Below are 15,193 nucleotides of genomic sequence, written 5' to 3'. Positions count from 1 at the left end.
CTCACAGGGCCAATAAGTCTGGGGCAGAGTCAGGTACAAGGGGGGGGGCAGAGACAGAGCACCCCAGCTGGCCTTGCTCCGACCTACCTCACCCCACACTCTCAGACTGGTTGAGAGAGTGACCCTCAAGATCCATGGCCACCGCCCCCTTCCCCCATAAGAGCGATGTCTATAGGATTGAAGACCCTGTCCGTCCGGAGTTGAGTGGGATTGAGATGCGGCCCCTGGGGTTTGGGGCACGATACCCAAGGATGCTATAAAATCATTGCCATTGATCGAAAGCCTGGCTGACGGTTGACGGTTGACTTGTCGGGTCTGATCTGGGTTGCGCTCTAATGGAACCGGCCTGACGGTGGGAAAGAACGCCACCCCAGCCACCCCTCCCCCTCGTCAGCAGGCGCCTGGGGGAGTGTGCAGGAGGGGCAGTACCCCCCCCCCCGCCATATCCCTTTAAAGGCTTGCAAAACAACCTGTAGGAAGGCGCATCCCTCCCTCTCCGCCCCCCACCCCCAGCAACGGACGGGTTTTTCTCCAGCTGCGCCCCGGATCCATCCCAAAAGAAGCCGAGCCGGCAAGCTCCCGCGCGGCGGAAGGGCTGGGCGCGACAGCTCAGTGGATTCCCAGCCAGTACCCCCAGAGAGCCTCTGGGGGTGGGGGTAGGGTGCCCCCTACCCGCGCCTCTGGCAGAGCGGCTGTAAAGCACCGCCGGCGCCTGGCGAGGAGCATGCTTCCTTTGAAAAGGGACGGTGGCTGCGGTGGCGTCTACCCCGGGGGAAATGCAGCCACCGCAGCCGGCCGGCCCTACTCGGGCCCCAGCGCTAGCCTACAATGGGGAAGAAAAATAAAACATAAAAGAGAGGCGAACAGAATCGCGAGGTCTGCCGCGGCCCGAGTCTCATTAAGGAGCCGCGCGCGCCCCCAGGCTGGGAATGCGGAATGGACACGTGGACCGGGGAGGGGGGAATGGCGTGGGAGGGGGGGGGGGGGGTCTCCGAAGCGCGCGAGTCGTGGGCCGCGCGCTCCGGGCCCACGTGACCACGGGGACTCTGGGAGGGGAGGGGAGGGGAGGGGAAGGGAGCGAGCGCGCCCGGCTCGGCGCCCGCTACTGCCGGGGTGGGCGCTGAATCCCGGACGGGGGAGGAGGGCAGGCGGGCGCGAGTGTGTGTGTCTCTCTCGAGTCATTTACCGCGTAGCAGCCGGCGCGAGCGCCGAGGAGGCAGCGGCGGCGGCTTCGTGCAACTGTGGCTCCCTCCACCTCCTCTCGCTTTTTGCTCCTTGATTCTTCGCCCCCCACACACGTCCATGGGGAGCCGGCCCCCCTGCCGGCACCTCCTCTCGGCTCGGCCCCCTAGGCACCAGCTGCCGCCTCCCTGGCCGCGGGCTGCGCGGGCGCCCGGTGCCCCGGCCCCTGGCGTGGCGCCCGGGTCTCGCCGCCCGCAGCCCGGGCTGGCGCGGCGCTCCGTTCGCCCAAACTGACTCCGAGAGAGAGGAAACCGATGCCCAGCTGCACCAAGACAGCGGGCGAGCGAGCGTCCGGGGGCAGGGCGGGGGCGGCAGGGAGACGGAGACGTCGGAGACTCTGAACCCCGCAAAAGTTCAAGGTTTGTGCAGGTTCCCCCCGGGGGAGGCGAGGAGCGAGGTGGAGCTGCGCGCCCCTCTGCTGAGACAGCGAGACCTGGGAGGAGAGGGGGACGGCCCGGAGCCGCCGCGGGCTGGCCGAGCCCCTTGCCATCCTACTACGGCTGACAGCCGGGAGGCTGGAGTCGGCGCCCCGGGCAGGGAGGGCGCGGGTCCGGCGCATTAGCCGGCTGTCCCGCTCCCCCGCTTCTCCAGGCCGGGTCTCCATGGGGCAGCCGGTTCCGGCCGCACCACCTGCGCCCCAGCCGCGGAGCCGCTGCCCGAGCTGGCGGCTCTGAGCCAGCTTGTGTGGAGCCCGGGCCCTGGTCGAGACTGGAGAGCGCGCTGGAGCCGTGCAGCGAGCTCTGTGAGGGGACGAGCCGCGGGCCGCCCGCCTTGGGCATTTTGTCCCGGCGTCGCCTGGGGTGGCGGCGACCCGCGTCGCCAGTCTCATCACTGCACGGAAACTTTTCCTGCTCCAGATGGATTAAAGTTGCCTGGATTTTCTCTTTTTTTGTGAAAGAAAGCATTCATTTGCTCCTAACCTGGGATTTTTATGCTGGGGCTGCTGCAGGGCGCTTGGAGGAAGGAAGCCGCGCTATCTATGTGGGGTTACTACCGACACCGAAGAAGCTGGGGCTTGCGCCGGAAATCTGCACCCTCGGGCGAGTTCAGATTGGAGCTGGGCCTCGGGACTGGGGGATCCAGCACTTGGCTCTAGGCAGTCTCCGAGACGCCGGTGGCCACTGGGCTCCGGGACCGCACGTGCGGCTCCCCCCTCGCCGCACAGATCCTGCAGGGGGCACCAGCCCGGGGAGGTGGAGGCTCCTCCCGCCCGGAGCTGCGCCCCTACCAGCTCCGAGGGTGTAGCCGGCGGCGCCTGGGACGCCCCCTCCCCTCAAAGTGTCCCCGAATTGCACTCCCTGGTCCCCAGAGCTACAGCAGAGACATTCGGACGCCACGACCACCCTGAGTTGGATGTGACCGAACCCAGCCTGGGGCCAAGTCATCGACGACTATTGCCCCTTCGGCCCCTTCCCGTTCCCGCCTCGGTCATGGCCCCAAGGATGTTGGGCCGAGGCGGCGCCGCCCTGCTCTGCCTCTCGGCGCTGCTCGCCCACGGTAAGTGTCGCGGCGCGGACTCGGAAGTGGAGATGCGGCGGGCGCCTCTGGAGGGGGCACAGGGGAGACTAGAGAAAGGCGGGCCCCTACCCCGGACTCGCAGCCGCTGCTCCCAGCCTGGCATCTCGGGCTGCAGCTCGAGTTACCTCCAGCTTCCCCAGCCCTTTGGCGGGAGCGGAGGCTGCGAGCCCCGCCCTGGGGACCGAGCCCGGCCCCGGAAAAGGGCGGGGGGGGGCACACTCCAGTGTTTTGCCGGTTAGGAAGAAGGGTCCAAACCCAAGAGTCTGGGGGCGTGTCCGCCCACGGAAATCTGCGGGGATCCAAGGGATCCGCTAGATCGCGTCCGGGCCGCCCCTCCTTGCACTCCCACTCCCGCAGCCTGCGGGGCTGGGGGCCGTTTGGGTCCGCGGGGATCTTCTCCACGCCTGGTGCGCAGGCCGGTACGGGGCCGCGCCGCCCGCCGCCTCGCTTCCTGTGGCGGTCCTCGGGAAGGGAAGTGGACTGACTGGGGCCCGGGGAGCCGCGGTGGCTCGCCGCTCGCCGCCCGTCGTCCTGTGAGCTGCATCTAAATGGCCGGCTTAGCCGAGCCCGGAGGGCGGGGGTCTGGGCCACGGGGCGGCGGGTAGCGCGCGGAGGGAGCGGGCTCCGCGCTCTCGCGTTCTGCAATCTGTTGCGTCTGCTCCCTGGGCTCGCCCGGGGCTCCGCGGGAAAGGGGGTGGGAGAGGAGGGCCCGGGGTTGGCGCGCTCTGGCAGTGGGACAGCAAGGAAACGGGTAGGGGGCAGAGGGTCTCTGAACAGCCCCCCACGGTGGAACTCCGATCCGACGGGAGGAGGCTGCCGCGGGCCTTCTGCAAGCTGGAGGCGCTCCAGGAGGCGAGGGTGCTGACCGATTGGGGAGGGCGAGAGCTGGGGCGGAGGAGGAGAATGGAGAAGAGAGGCCCTCTGCCCCCTCCCAACCTGAAGCCGGCAGACCTGGGACACATTTCCCTAACGGTCGTCGGCAAAGGAAGCTTTGTTAACCGCGTGTTGTTGGGGTGAGCCTGGACAGGCTGGAGAGGGACTTAGATGGAGAGAGCAGTAGGCTCTGCGCATTGATGGAGGACCCTGGATAGGTCGCCCTCAGCTTTTGCCCACATCTGCCTAGTCCTGAGGAGCCTGCCCACACCCTCTAACCAGCTGCCCCTCACCCTGACCAAGGCGCTTTCTCAAGGTGGAGGAATAAAGAAAGGAATCGGCTCCCCGAATCTAAGATCCTGGGGCTAGCAGTGGGTGGGGAGCAGGCTGACCTCCCTCTAGGGTGGATTGGTTCTTCCCGGCTGGGGGTGACCCTGGAATGGGAGCGGTTTTGAGTTCAGTTCACCAGACCCAGCCAAGCTCAGTTCTTTATCAGAAGAATGGGCAGGGCAGCAGGAGGGGGTGGGAGCAGGGCGAATGCAGCTAGGAACCAGAAATCTTGGCTCTGTGTGTAAGACTTAGGGCGGGGAGGGAGTGGGGTTGTGGGCTCCGCACTTATGCGCCTTGGAGCTGCAGGGGCTGCGCCTGGGACCGGGCCCTGGTAAGCAGGGCGTCTTGGTGCCTAGCTGGAGGGAACTGAGCTCCCTCGTGGGGCTAGGCATGGTTCTGCCCCCCTCCCAGTCTTGTGCCTTGTTGCCCACTTTCTGTTCTAAACCCCAGCCATGGACCCACTTGGGGGGCAGCTCAGGGGCTCCTATTAGGTTCCCACTGCCCAGCTTCCCCACCCCTCAAGCCTGGCATTAAAGATCCTTTCTCTTCCCTCCTGTGCCAGAATCCTGCCTGCTTCCTAAGATCCAACCCCAGTAGGGCCTGGCTGTCCTTGCGCTTGCTTTTCTGGAGTGTTAGCAGTCTGCTTCGTTTTCTCCTGAGATGTCTATGTCTTCCCTGTGCGGGGTTAGTCCCAGAGTGGTGGAGGCAGACCCGTGGGCTTATTCTCCACTGCCCTCCACGCAAACAGCTCTTAGCACGGTGCTGTTACCCACAGGACCCAGGGCTGGTCTGGCTCCCCTTCGGAGCTCCTTCCCTGAGTCCCCATCCCATGCCTCAATCTCCCCTTCCTCAAGGAAGGGTACCAGCAGATACTCAAAGCTTAGGGGATGCTCCCCCACAGAGATGGATAAGGCCAGAATCACAGAAGTTCTTCCCCTCACCCCCCAATAAAACCCATATTCCCTGGACCTTCCACCTTCAAGGCTGCCTGACACCCACCCACCCAAACCATTCCTCTGTGAAGAAAAGGATTTTGCCACACTTCAAGCTAGCTTTTGGTTGGGATCTCTGGGCTCTTCAAAGAAGCTGGGGTTGAGGAGGGAGGAGTTGCAGGGTTTGGTTCTCCGGCAAAGCTACTGAGCCCACAGGCTTCTGACCACACAGCCAGACTGAGCCAAATAGCCTGGGTTGCTGTCTGATGGACTCTGGGCAGGGTGACCTTGGTCTGTCTCCCTCATGTCCCCCAACTTCCACAAGCCGTGTGGCCCCCCTCCCTCCCCTTTCTCACTTTCTGCTGGGACTACTGGGCAGGTACCATATGTGAACAGAGCCCTGCTACCTTTCAGGGCCCAGCTCAGCCTGTGGGGTGGGAGCCCAGACTCCCCTCTCGGTCTCCAGGCTTCTACCAGAGAACATCTGAGAAGGCCACTTTCCTGCATCTGGTCTTTGGGAAGGCTTTCTGCTCCATTTTTAGTGTGAATGGGAGTGTAGGGGGGCAGGGTGCTGGTGAAGTCTGTGGTTGAGCCGGTAATGTCAGCCTCCTACTCGGTAACCTTCACTGGCTCTCTGCTGCCTATAGAATCAAGGATCCGTCTTTGGCCCGGAGCATCAAAGGCTCTATACAATCTCATCTGGATCTGCCCTCGGGGGCGGGCACTGCCTACCCGGCACCATCCATACATCTTACGAGGTATCCCTCTCCTCACCTTCCTGCTTCTCTGCTTTTGCACCCAGCAACCCCCACCCCACCCCAGAACACCAGCCTCCAGTTCTTACCCAGCCATCAAAACCCAATTCCAACCTCATTCCCCCCAGGGAGTCTGACTCTCTTCCCCCTTGGCTTCCCACCAGCGGCCCCCCACCCTGTAACAGAAGCAAGTGCTCTTTGTGTCTTCTTCCCAGCACCCCCCCCCCGCCCCCGCCGGGGCCACAGTGTGTGCGCACACACGCGTGCAGGGTGTACATGGGGATATTCATGTGTGCACCCCCCTGGTGTCCACATCCTTGCATTGAGAGCAGGCACCATGCGTTCTTCATTCTTGCCCCATTCTGCAGTCTGTGACACATGGTAGGCGCTCCGAAGAAATGAATGGCGGTGGGACGACAGCTCCGTATGGGGAGGCCCTCCCTGTGGCAATTGAAAAGGGAGTTCTGGGACATGGGGCAGAACTTGGGACAGGGAGGAGCTAGGGAGAGACACTGGGAAAGAGCAAAGGAATGGGGCAGAGCCATGCCACACCCTCTTGAGAGAAACATACAGGAGACACACATCTGGAGTGACATGAGTAACATCGCTCCCCAGGCGAATGTAGGGTCCCACGGCATGCTGACTACATGACCTTGGATGCATGTGTCCCTACAGGCAACCTGGCAACCTCGAGTTTCCCTGGTGGCTTGGGTCCATGCTCTCCCCACCCCACTGACGACCCAAACTCTGGGATCCTTTGGAGAGGCAGAAGGGACCACAGCAGTACAGAGTCAGCACTGTCCCTTGGGACGTCCCCTCACTGCTGGGAGTGAGGAGAAACGCCCCCCCCCCCCCGCCGCCGCCCCTGCAAGCACACACACCCATCTTCTCGCTGGCCACACGGAGCCCTACACCACAACACAGCCCGGTTACATTTAAGACCAGTAGGTGGGGATGTGTTATAAACTTGGTGGCAGAAGCTTTATTAGATCCTGAGGATAACTCAGTGCTTGGCTATACGGGGTAAGGCCACATTAGAACACGAGTGGAGGACGTGGCCATCTCCTAGACCCTCACTGGGGGCCAGTCTAGAACTGATGGCCCCCAGACCTGAGATGGGCAGTGAGTACCCATGAGGCTGCAGAAATACAGAACCTTAGAGGCACCAACTCCCACCACCAGGGTCTGCACGCCCACCTGGGGTGGGAACGTGGGGGGCTTACGTGGCAGGGGTAGAGGAAGGGCTGGCTTTGCTGCCCTGCATATGGTGATGTCCATCCACAATCGGAAGCTGAAAGACGCACACAGAGCCCCACCTCAACCTTCATGCAAATGAGGGCGTGGAGCTGGGAGAGGGGAGGGGACTGGCCAAGGTCACCCTGCCAGTGTGTTCTGGAATCAGAACCAGCACCAGAGCCCAGGGGAAGTCCTGGATTAGTGGTCGGCTCCAGGCCACTCCACAGACACCCCTGCCACCTCTGCTATCCCATCTCCCGAGGGCTTTGTGCAAAGATGCACTTCTGGCCTCAAGCCAGCCTCAAGTCCCAACCAGTCAGGATAGGCAACGACCAAGGGTGGTAATAGGCCTTGGTAAGCACTACAGGGGAGTGTGGTGGGGCTCTGGACTTGGTCTTCAGCTCTCTTTCATGAGCTCGGAGGCCAGAAAAAAGCCCAGGTTCTGAAATTCAAGGCAGTTTGAAATTGGAGTCCCTAGGAGACAGAAGACAGGGGCTCAAGTCCTAACCTTGTCATCCACTTGCTGTGCAACTACAGTAAAGCCATCTTCCTCTCTGAGTTCTTTCCTCCTCTGCCAAGGAGGAGACGGTGTGCCCGGCACGCCCCCTTCCACATCTCTTGTGATGGACAAGCCTGCTGTTTCGTGCCTTATGTGTCTCCACCCGACTCGGGGCCTCCCTCCACGGATGCCCACAGCAGGTGCTAACAAGGAAAGCCGTTTCTTTCTCCCCATTCCCTCCCCAGGGTCCTCCTTACTTCTTCCTTGCCAGCACTTAGCACAGAATTTTAATAAGAGATTAATGAGCCAGTTGTGGGGCATTGTGTGTGTGTGTGTGTGTGTGTGTGTGTGTGTGTGTGTGTGTTTAAGACGAATTTATTTTTCTAGATCCCTTTTCTGTCTTTTGACATGAAAAGTGGGCCCCTGACCATCAGTTCAGCCAGCTCTGCCATACTCCATCTGTCCCCAAGGATGGGGCAGTGTGTCAGGGAGCGCCAGCATGGGGCTAGCTACTACACTGGTCTCTGGGAGACAAACAGCCCGCCCTGGGGAAGGAGGCACCGGGCCAAGGAGGCCAGCACAGTAACAGACAGGGGACAAATGCTCTGAGGACACAGGTGGAGAGGCCAGAAGTCATGTTCTCTTTTCTTCAGTCATGTCTGCCCCTTTCAGCCTCACCTCTCCTGGTCCCCCATGCCCACACGTCCACCCCCGTGGGCTGGATGGAGTGGGAGACAGACGTGCCTGCCTGGTACTCAGGGCTTGGTGCAGGAAGGAGTGAATGCGAGAATAAGGAACTCAGGGCAGAAAAAGGTTAAAAAAAAAAAAGTAATTGAAGAAAATCACTTTTTGCCTAAATTATCTAGAGGATTACCTGCTCTTGGAAAGTTCTGCTTTTTATCAGCCCTTGAATCACTCCTGCATTCTCTTCCCACATTCTTACCCACACCTTTTCGGCCTGAGAGGATGGACAACGGGTTGCTCTCTTCTCTTGAGGGACTCCTCCTGTTCTATCCACACCGGACCGGACGCAGGAAGCAGGATGTGGGCGTGCTGGTGGATTCTGCAGCTTGTGTCCATGTCCTAGGCCCGTACCTCAGGGCCGCAGAGCCGGCAGACCGGTGTGCCCAGGCTTACCTGGATAAGCGGGATGACAGTCACGATAGTCGAGGCTTCCGGAGGCATCTCCATCCAAGAATCCAGGTCCGCTGCGTCAGACCTCACACAGCAGGCCCCTGGCAGCCAGGGCCCCCTGAACCCTGAAGCCCTGCCCAGAGGCACAGCCCCAGAGGGGGCCAGCCCTCACACCGAATGAGCCACAGCCACACTGAGTGCCAACCTCCCTGTTTTTCTGAGGGAGAAACAGAGAGAAGGGAAAATGGTTTCTGCCCGCCAGGAGTGCTCAGTATGACAAGGGGGACACAGTCTCATGCCAGAGAGGCCCCAGTCTGATGGGAGAGGCACAGCCCCAGCCCTCAGAGGTGGCCTCTGTCCCCTTGCATGGTGACAGTCTGACAGTGAGAGACGAGAGGGCCCCCTCTGCCCAGAAGCGTAGGGCCCCACCTTGCAGGCCTCATCCTCCACTCCCCACCGCCCCCAGGGCTGTTGGAGAGCATGGCGCTGGGCCAGGAGTGAGTATATTTTTGGTGGCTTGGTAGGGATGATACAGCAGACTTGTCACGGCAGGAGAGCAATGTCGCTGGGAGCTTGCCGCACAGGCACACACTTGCATGCACACCCACACACTCATGGGCACAGCCGGACACACTTGAAAGCTCAAACGGCTCCTTGGAGTTCAGATCCACCTTTTCTCTGGATCTCCACAGCAGGTCCCCATTTTACAGAGAGCAAAACCGAGGCTCCACAGAGTCCTCGCCACACCAACTCTTGAAGTCACATTTTCGGACCCTGATTACGGAAGTCTTGCCGTTTACCTCCCTGTCTCACACGTACAGAGGATAAGCACAGACATGGACAGACAGACACGTGGACCCATACACCCGAGTAGTCCCTCCTCTCGAGCCTCTCTCCCCCTTGCTCTCTAGGTTTCTTTCAGTCCCTTGAATGAATGGTGCCCCTCTGTGCATGGTGTGGCCTCTCACCAGAACACCGTCCCATACCTGTCTCCTAGTCAGCCTTCAGGTCTGAATGTAACCACACCTCCTCTTGGAAGCCCACCCTGATTCTCAGGTGGGCAAAGACCCACTACCTTCTACAACTCATTGCCGATTTGCCCTGTGTGTAACTGTGTTGCATGACCTCCCTGCGGGCCACTAGCCTGAGTGGACCTGGACGGTGTGTGGCCTCCTCCCTGCTGCTGTACTCCCAGGGTCACTGGGACATCCGAAATAAAATAGACATCCAGTGATGTGTCAGATGGGTCAATGAGTGTACCCTTGTGCACCTACTTGCACACGGAGACACCTTCCCTGTCACTCCATGAGTATTCAGTCGGTGGTTACTGTGGATCAGGCACTGTTCCAGGCACTTCCCGTCTTCAGGGAATATAGCACATTCTCTGCATTCAGGAGCCTGTATTCTGGTGGAAGACGTGGCAGAAGGCAGACAGCAAGTAATACATACATTCAATAGGTGAATTATATGTTAGAAGGCAAAGGAGGCTAAGGAAAATATAAACGGTAGGGTAAGGGACATTGGGGATGCCTGTGTGTTGGGAGGGGTTCTGCAGTACAGAATGAATGCTCTCACCTGGTAAGTGTCATTAAGCACACTCGCAGGGGTGGGGAGGACACCAAGTATGCAAATATTGCCGATGGCAGCCTAGGGCAGGAGTGGGCTTGACCATTCTGACACAGCGAGGACCACCGGAGGGACAGAGGCCAGAGGAACTGGGTGGGGGAGAGGGAGGCTCTTGTGAGAACATTGCCTTGTAGGCTCAGTGAAAGGGGGGGCCATAGCAGGGCTTAGAGCAGGGGGGACCTGAGCTGACCCACTGTTGCAAGCTTGCAGAGCTTCAGAAACTGCAGGGTCAGGAACTGCCCCCACCCCCCAACCCAGGGCCACAGGAAAGGGCCTCTGTCTGCTCCCTTTAGCCCACTGACCCTCACCGTCCTGGCAGTGGCCTCCTTTCCTGATGCCCCATGGCCATCCCATGGTAGTGGGAAAGGAGCAGGACATACCAGGGCCCGGCTGCAGCAGAGACCACCCAAGGAGAGGCCAAGCTGATGTCCAGCCCCGCCCAGCCAGCCGTGTGGCTGTCCAGGCCTCTTCCAATGGGCGTGGACCGCTTGTCTATAAAACGGGGCTACAGCCCTGGGTGCTTCCTCGGCCTCTTCTTGCCCAGACCCCCACCATCGCCTCCATGGTGGGAGCCAGACACCAGTGTCTTCTTCTCAGCTGGGGGATTTGGGATGCTAAGCTAGCTTTGGCTTATTTCACAGATTCTGATTTTTTTTTTTTAACTAATTATCTCCTTTTGCAAAAAAATTCTCTTCAGGAGCAAGGGGGGTTATAGGTACTTGTTTGGACAGCGATCTTACACCACTGATTTGGGAAGGATGACAGCCAGGATGTGTGCAGGGAAAGCGAAACCCCATTTCCCTGGATCCCTGAGCGCCCTGCAGTGACTCCAGATTACCTGTTGCTTTGACCTCTCTGCCTGTCCCTGTTTTATGTCTGCAAGTGCTCGGTCGGGGGCCCCCTCCTTCCACCACAAGCCCCCTGCCACTGCAGGATCAGTGCAGCCCACGCCTCTTAGGCAGGGAGGTGACCTGAGCCAGGGGGGCGGGGGGGGGATGTGGAACCACACCCTCCCCAGCCCTGTCCGTCTCTGGGGAGAGCTAGATGGTATGGGGCCTTTGTCCAATGGGAAGGAACTCTTGGATTGAAAATGGGAAAAATTACCATTTTCTCAGCTGCCAACACAGCAGAGAAATGATCTCAATTTTCTGTGGCTGTTCTCGGCAGGAGAAAAACGGCCAGCCACCTGCCCCATGCATGAGAGGTCTGAAACACAGGAGAGGGGAGGCTGGAGCTGGGGGAGGTGGTGGGGTGAGCAGTGGGGGCACTGGCGTCATGCAGGAGACTGGCCTCCCCACTTGGGCCCTGCAGCCCTCCTCCAGCCCAGCCCCCACTGACCACAAGCCTGTGTCAGGGCACCTATGGAATTACCTGATTACCTCACTTCTGTTAACTGAGCACCTGCTATGCACCACCCCCTATGCTGGACATCAGGAATCTTTCCCATGGAGCCAGGAGTAGATTTTGTTCTGTTTTGTTTTAGTCTTGATATTCATAGCTCTCCTCCTCTACCCTCATTCGTCCCTGCTCAGGACTCTATAACCACCTTGTCTGGCTTTGTCCCTTCCTGTGTGACTCTGTGCCTTGGTTTACTAATCTGCAAATGATTATGAAAGTACCCAACTTCCAGAGTTGTAATCATAATTATATAAATGAGTCCGTGTTTCATGTCAGATACTGAGAATAGTGCCTGGCACATACTAAGTACCCCAGAGCGATGACTGTCAATGCTACTGTTATTAATATTCCTAGTATATGCCAGGCACTGCATTAAATGTAAAAATGAAGAAAATATGGTGCCTGTCCCTGGAGGGGCTTTTAAGGGGGCGCCCCAGGCAGATGAGCTGTGTCTGCACAGACTGTGATACAATGCAGTCATAGGTGCATCAGGAGGGATGAAGAGGGTCCTGGAGGGAGAAATCTCATAACTATTCAAGAAATCAGGGCAGGCTTCACAGAGGAGGTATCACTTCAGGAGGCCTTAACAAGGTTTGAGTTCTGCCCCTGAAGACTAATCAGTCAACATCTACTATGTGTCTGTTACCCTGGGAAGGACAGAAATGCAGGGCAAAAATGGCTCTTGGCCTACAAATTCAGTCCAGCGAGGGAGAGCCAAGGCTGCCTGGGAAGGAGTAGCAGGACAGGGGCTAAATGCAGGGTATATGGTTGGTAATTCTTTACCTAGATGCTCTTTTGAGACCCCTCATAACTTTGATCCAATGTCCATGGAGCACTAGGGAGCTACTGGGTGTTCTGGAGTGAGGGAGTGATGTGATCAAAGCAGGGTTCTCTGCAATGACTCGGTTGGGGGCAATTTACAGGTTGGAGCAATGCTGAAGGACACCATCGAGTGAGGACACTGGGGATGGGAAGTAACCACTAGCCATCATAAGAGTACCACTGTATGGCAAAGAGTCCACCCTTAGAACCAGAGAGACAGAGCTAAGGGCTGGTTCTGCCACTCGCCCGTGGCCTGACTTCTTTCTACTCCTTGGTTGCCGCCTCTGTTGAGATCTGACAGCAGATGTGAGGTCCAAAGCCTGCAGCCTAAGCCTCAGTGTTTGGAGCTACCTTGATTGTCCTGGCAGCTAAGGCCCAGGGAGCCAGAGGGACTCACCTAAGACCCACAGCCATTTCTGACCTCCTGGGGGTCCGAGTGTCAGGAGTCCTGAGGAACATGGCCTGGTAGGAAAAGTGAGAGAGACAAGATCTCCCTCAGTATTTTCAACAAACACCCAGCCTCCCTCCTCATTCCCCAGCCCAACTGGCAGCCAGAAGCCAAGGGATCAGATCCCAGGGGTCACTGCCAGCCCTTGGGCTCCGGGAAAACCTCAGAAGAAGCCACATCAGCTCAGAGAACAGTGGTAGGTTTTTCAGGTCCCGCAAATGTAGGTTGGACTCTCAGCCCTGCGGCCGTACAGCTGGGTGACCCAGAAGCTTTTGCTGGCCTATCACCCTGAGCCTCAGCTTCTCCATCTGCAGAATGAACGTAATACTATCACCTTTCCGGGGTGGGGCTACTCCAAGGGTTCAAGCATGGAAGCGCCCAGAACAAAAGCTGTGGGCCTGCCACGGAGACCTCGGTAAATGTGGTAGACTTGGTTTGTGTCCTTCCTTTCTTGCCTGAAGCCAGGCCTCGCTGCTGGGAAGCACGGGTTAAGACGGTGCCAAAGGCTTCCCGGAGCTCTGCTTCCCGGTGGTTGGGTTTGTTTTGTTTTGTTTTGTTTTGTTTTGTTTTGTTTGGGGTCTTATTTTTCTTACCCTGGATGCTGCCTGTTTTGAACACAGCAGTGGCCAGCAGCCAGCCCCTCTCCTGCCCTCCCTCATTTCTCTTCGTGTCCTTAACCAGGAAAGCAGCCACAGACCTTGGGGGGGCCCCCATTCCCACCCCGGGGCACGGGAGGCATCCCTGGGTCCCGCAACTGACCCCACTGCAGTGCCTGGGTCGTACTGGCTTGTGGCTGCATGCATTGCTTGCACGGTAGTTCTGAGCCGTGGCCAAAAATCAGGTCTTGGGTTATAGATGCGGAGCCCGGGGCGTTCCCAAAACACTTACTCTGATGCATCCTGCTGCCCAAAGCATCTGCAGACCCTCGTCCCAGAGCTGCCTCGTCTCCCTCTTGGGTCTCATGATTCTTCTTCTGCAGACTGGAGAGGAAAAAAACAAACCCACGGTGTAGGGGAGTTGAGAGCGGGGTCCCTGAGCTCCTTCATCCTGCCGGCAGAGTTGGGATTTGGTACAGGTCACTGTGACCGTTTCTTCTTCATCATGAGCCCCTAGCGGTCACCTCAAATTACCCAAACCAGCCACGGGGCCCCTGTCTCCCCAGCCTCGTGCCGTGTCCCTCTCCTCTGCCTCTGGGCTCTTTCCGCCAGCCACCCGCCTCGGACAGAGCCTTCCTCCCGCTGGAGTTCAATGCCCAGGTCTCTGAAACCAGGGCTTCTGTACTGGATCAGGGCTGCCCCATGGAAATAGACGCCCAAGACACCTGTGTAAGTTACATTTTCCTAGTTCTCACACGAGAAGAAGTAGAAAGAAACAGGTGACATTGATTTTAATGTATTTTAACCAATATATACAAAAGGTTATCATTCCAATATATTCCAAAATATATTTTAACCAATATATACAAAAGGTTATCATTCCATTTAATCAGCATAAAAATTAGGAGCTATTTTACGTTGTTTCTTTTGACTTCTGTATTAAATCTTCAAAATCCCTTATGGTTGACTCCTGTAGGAGCACATGGCAATCCCAGCACGCCCCATTTCAGTTGCTTGGTAGTGGAGCGGAGAGTGAGCGTGTTTGGCTGGCATCCTGGACAGGCCGGGGCTAGGTGCTCCCCAAGGATGCTACCAAAATCCCCCCTGGGAGCTTCCTCTGGGGGCCCTGGGGCTGGTGGGCTGGGCCACTGGCCTTTCAAATGCAGTCCTAGGAGATTCCCTGCCCACTAGGAGCCCACCCAGCTCCTCCCCAGCCCTGGCTACAGTGTCCTATCCATGCAGGGACTCCCAGTCGCCTCCCAGGGGCCGTTTTCCTTCTTGCTTTGTCCTGAAATCATATAAACCACGTGTCAGATCAAGTCACTCTCCTGCTCAGAGCCCTCCACCTCCCTGAGAGGGAAAGCCAGAGTCCTGACGGTGGGTGACAAGGCTGGCATGATCTGTCCTTTTTCCTGGCCATATCTTCCTTCTCAGTGGCTCGCCCCACCTCCAACCCTGTCCTCCGCTGTCCTCACCAAGCCTCATCGACTCGACCCTTGCTGTCCCTCACCTGGCCTCTTCCCCCCAATACATGTGACTCAATGCCCCCATCCTTTGAGGCCTCCGCTCAAATGCATGTTCCAGAGTGGCCCTCCCTGGCCATCCCCTAGCCACAGTAGCCCTGCCTACACCTCACTCTGCCCCCCAGTGTCTCTCTTCACCTAATATGATGTGTAGTTATGTGTCTGCTGGATCAGGGACCGGCACCCCCCTTGGGATGGGAGCTCCTGAGAGCTGGGTCCCGCCTGTCCTGTTCACTGCTATACTCACTCCCAGCGCCTGGA

At 58.5% G+C, this 15,193-nt stretch overlaps 1 protein-coding gene across 1 annotated transcript in view; it reads left to right on the top strand.

The window, feature by feature from the left end:
* Positions 1-1,006: 1,006 nt before the first annotated feature.
* The window catches only part of TMEM132E (transmembrane protein 132E), a 54,133-nt gene continuing 39,946 nt past the window's right edge, over positions 1,007-15,193 (top strand). Inside the window, exon 1 of the mRNA XM_047708927.1 lies at positions 1,007-2,739. Coding sequence (XP_047564883.1) covers positions 2,673-2,739 — 67 coding nt within the window. The 5' untranslated portion in view covers positions 1,007-2,672. The remainder of the gene's footprint in view (positions 2,740-15,193) is intronic.

The sequence above is a fragment of the Lutra lutra genome, chromosome 16 (genome assembly GCF_902655055.1).
Source record: "Lutra lutra chromosome 16, mLutLut1.2, whole genome shotgun sequence".
Classification (NCBI taxonomy): domain Eukaryota; kingdom Metazoa; phylum Chordata; class Mammalia; order Carnivora; family Mustelidae; genus Lutra; species Lutra lutra.
This window is presented reverse-complemented; position numbering and strand designations above follow the sequence as displayed.